At 52.5% G+C, this 3,761-nt stretch overlaps 1 protein-coding gene across 1 annotated transcript in view; it reads left to right on the top strand.

Annotated features, from left to right (window-relative positions):
• The window catches only part of Mgrn1 (mahogunin ring finger 1), a 45,186-nt gene that overhangs the window by 560 nt on the left and 40,865 nt on the right, over positions 1-3,761 (top strand). Inside the window, exon 2 of the mRNA XM_015490784.2 lies at positions 2,330-2,455. Coding sequence (XP_015346270.2) covers positions 2,330-2,455 — 126 coding nt within the window. The remainder of the gene's footprint in view (positions 1-2,329; positions 2,456-3,761) is intronic.

Below are 3,761 nucleotides of genomic sequence, written 5' to 3'. Positions count from 1 at the left end.
CGAGCGCCTACGGTGCGCACGCCCGCGCCCCGCTGGGGGCGGGATGCAGGGTCGGGGGACTAGGTCCCAGGTGTGTGCCGGGGCGCGGACGCCCACCACGGGGCTCGGGCACCTCGCTGTGGCTCATGTGCCCGTGTTAGGGGGGCTCAGGGGCAGAATTCACTGTATTAGGCTGCAAGGCCCCGAAAACTGGTACACAACAAACATCATTCGGTTAGCCAGTCTGCCCTGCGAGACTCTGCTTGAAGTCGCTGCCTCCAAGAAGCCTTCCGAGGTTCGCAGCACACTCCCGCACCGCCCTCCGCAGCCTGGCTTTCGGCTCGCCACACTCGAGGAGCACCTAGGGAAGTGACGGCGCCCATTAGAGGCTGGCGAGGGCGACGTCCCCTGTCCCCTGTCGCTTCGGGGTCCCCATCCCTGCTGTATCCGCTTTCCCACTCAAAACCTGATCCTCAGTGCAAAGACGTATGGGCGCCAGGACCACGCGGAGACAGTTCCGGAGTGGCCTGGGACTTCCATTCCCATAATGCTCCGGTTTATTTGCATCTTTCCGTCCTGAGTGACGTCAGCTGAGTGAGGCCTCGCCTCTACCAATAGGCCGCCGTGGGGTGTTAGGACCTGGCCATATAAGGTAAACAAAGCTGGCCACCCAATGAGGCGGCGGCGGGGGCGGGCGGGGTGCGTCACGTGGCCGTGGGGCGGGGCTAGGAGCGGGGGTGGGGCGTTGCGGGCTGTGTTTACAGCTCCTCACATGGCGCTTCCGGTCGCCGGTGGGAGAGCCCGCTGCGCCGGCTCTGGGCTGTCAGGGTCGCGGGCGGTGAGAGGCTGCGGCCGAGGTCTTTCTCCGTCACCTCGTTCCGAGTGACCTTGGCTCGGTTCCTTAGGCTCCCTGGCCCCACTTTATTTTCTTGAGCCACTGTTTGCCGGGCCCTTGAGAACCAGAGCTCCAGGAGAGCCAAACCAGACGGACGGCTAGCGGGGAGGGGAGCCTAGGTTCAAAGTTCAAGTCTCGCGGACAAGAGCATCACTGCTAGTATGGAGAGTCCCTAAGGAGGCAAGCACAGGCCCTGGGTGTGGGCTAAGGGCCACTGATCTGATCCCTTGTTCAGAATTAGGAACACTGTGGTTGTGACAGTATGGGGACCAAAGGTGGCTGAGAGGTTCAGTCCCAATTAGACGATTTCTGGGAAATGGAGGACCAGCCTGCAGTATTCTTGGGGAGCCTTACTTGGAGGACTGGTGGACAGGGCCTGAAGGGGGAAGGGAAGTGGGTGAGGCTGGTGCATCAGGATAGCTCAGAGGGCTGGGGAGGGAAATGAGTCAGACTTCTGAGGGCTGGAGCTAGGAGCTTGGCCCATGGGGAGGGAGAGGACACTTAATGTCCCCCTTCCCTATACAAACACCTTAATCCTGGCAGAACTATCTGTCCACAGGAAATGGGGTTTTGGCATCTTTTCTGCTATGTAGGGATCACTCAGGGACCATCGGTTTTTGCAAACCCTGATGGTGCCAGGATATTTTTGCTCTTGCTGAGAATTGCCCTTTAGCCCTGTGAAACATCATATTCATGAATTAATGTGGGCAAAGCACTTAGCACACGGTAGGCACACAGTAAGAGGCAGCTTTGAGTGTTGATTCCCACTACCACTGTTGCCATGGGGACTGCAACAGAGTATGGTGGAAGGTGGGTGGGTTAGGGAGCCAGACAGCTGGATATCAGTCCTGAGGCGCTGCCTACTCTGGCTTCTGGTTCCTCTTTTGTAAAGCTCTGAGTTCTCCCACTTCTGTTATAGGGGATTCATGCTGTGGGGCTCAGCGCAGGGCTTGGCTATGGGAGTTCTGGCACTCACCTCTTTGCCGCTATCTAGATCACTCTGGGGAGCTCAAGCCCATTTTGTAGATTGGGAAACTGCGACTGGAATTTAGCCTACACTGTGGCATTCAGAACCAGGGGAGAAGAGTGGGCCCCCAGTGGACAAGCAGGGTGTATTTCTGACAAAGGAGAATGGACACCATCTTGGCAGGGCCCACTGGGGTCCTTGCTCAGGGAAGCAGGAAGTACTCTACCCCCACCCCATCTAGTACCACTCAGGTAACCTGGCCAGGCTTCCCCAGCCCAGAGGAGCTCTCCCAGGGCATCCTCCTTGTAGGGGTTGATCTGATGAAGCTGGTTAGGGTGAAGGTCACCCTAATGGCCACTATGTTCCACCTCAGCCAGCTTTTTTTCCCCAGGGGTAGCAAAGAAGGAGAAAACAACCCTGTTTTCAGCCAGGATCACCTGCTGGAGGGTGGACTTTGGATTTCTTAGCAGGCTGGGATAGGACCTGACAGCTGGGGCCAGGAGATGGGGGGAGGCGGAGAGAAGCCATTGCAGCACCACCCTTACCTTACCTGAGGGCCAAGGAGGTTGAGGACCTTGCCAGCATTCACAAGTTCACATGGCCAGTTAATGGAGGTATGTTTTCCTTACTAGCTTGCAGACTCCATGTCTAGCATGATCTAATATTTGATCCCTGTCACCTGGTTCATCACCTGACATATAGTAGCTGCAATGATAAATATTTGTTGAATAAATAAATGAGTCACCCAAGATGTTGATAGTGGAGCTTGGACCAAATCAGGAAGGACCTGTTTCCCTGCTGGGTGTGAGAAAGCACGGAAAAATATTGCTGAAGGGGCCATCTTGAGTCCAAAGCTCTGAGAATGTTTAAGAAAGTCCAGCTGGCCGGGCTTGGTGCACATACCTGTAATCCCGGAGATTTGGGAGGCTGAGGCACAAAGATCACTTTTTTTTTTTAAGTACTGGGAATTGAACCAGGGGCTTTTTACCACTGCCCAGCCCTTTTTATTTTTTTATTTTGAGACTGTCTCACCAAATTGCTAAAGGCCTTGCTAAGTTGCTGAGGCTGTCCTTGATCTTTCAAGATGATCCTAAATTTGAGGCCAGCCTGGTAACTAGTGCAACCCTGTCTCAAAATTTAAAAAAGGGCTGGGATGTAGCTCAGTGAAGTGTCCCTGCGCTTAATTCCTAATACAAGAAAAAAAGAAAAGAAAAAAAAAAGCCATCCAGACAGTGAAAGGCCTACCATGGTGTGCTCTTAGAGCTGTTTTTCAGTGGAAACAGTAGGGTCTTAGGGACTCTCTCCCTCCCTTTCTGCAACCAGGTAGGGCAATAAATTAAGTGCATAGCTGATATATGTGTGTGTGCCTGTATAAGTGTGTTATGTGATTCAGTGGAAATAAAATAAGGGAAGAAAGACCAAACTAGGTGGGAATGTCTTCAGGCTCATCCTTCAGGGACAAGAAGTTTGAAATCTGCACACTGGAGAATTACTATCTGGGAAAACAGGAGAGTGCCAAGGTAAGGGCAAATTCCAGCTTTACCACTTACTTACTGTGCAACCAGAATAGGGCACTTCTCCAAGCCTCCTGTTTCTGTTCTGTAAATTGGGAATAAAAATAGAATTTATGCTGATCATGCTGGCACATGCCTGTAATCCCGGCGGCCCAGGAGGCTGAGACAAGGGGAATCGCAAGTTCAAAGGCAGCCTCAGCACAAGTGAGGAGCTAAGCAGCTCAGTGAGACCCTGTCTCTGAATACAAAAAATGGATGGGTATGTGGTTCAGTGGTTGAGTACTTCTGAGTTCAATCCCCAATAGAAAAAAAAAAGTAATAATAAAAATAAAAAGGGTTGGGATGTGGCTCAATGGTTAACACTCCTGGATTTAATCCCTGGTACAAAAAAAAAAAAAAAAAAAGG

Source organism: Marmota marmota, unplaced genomic scaffold (assembly GCF_001458135.2).
Source record: "Marmota marmota marmota unplaced genomic scaffold, marMar, whole genome shotgun sequence".
In the NCBI taxonomy this organism is placed as follows: Eukaryota; Metazoa; Chordata; class Mammalia; order Rodentia; family Sciuridae; genus Marmota; species Marmota marmota.
Note: the sequence above shows the minus strand (reverse complement) of the source record. Positions and strands in the feature narration are given on the sequence as shown.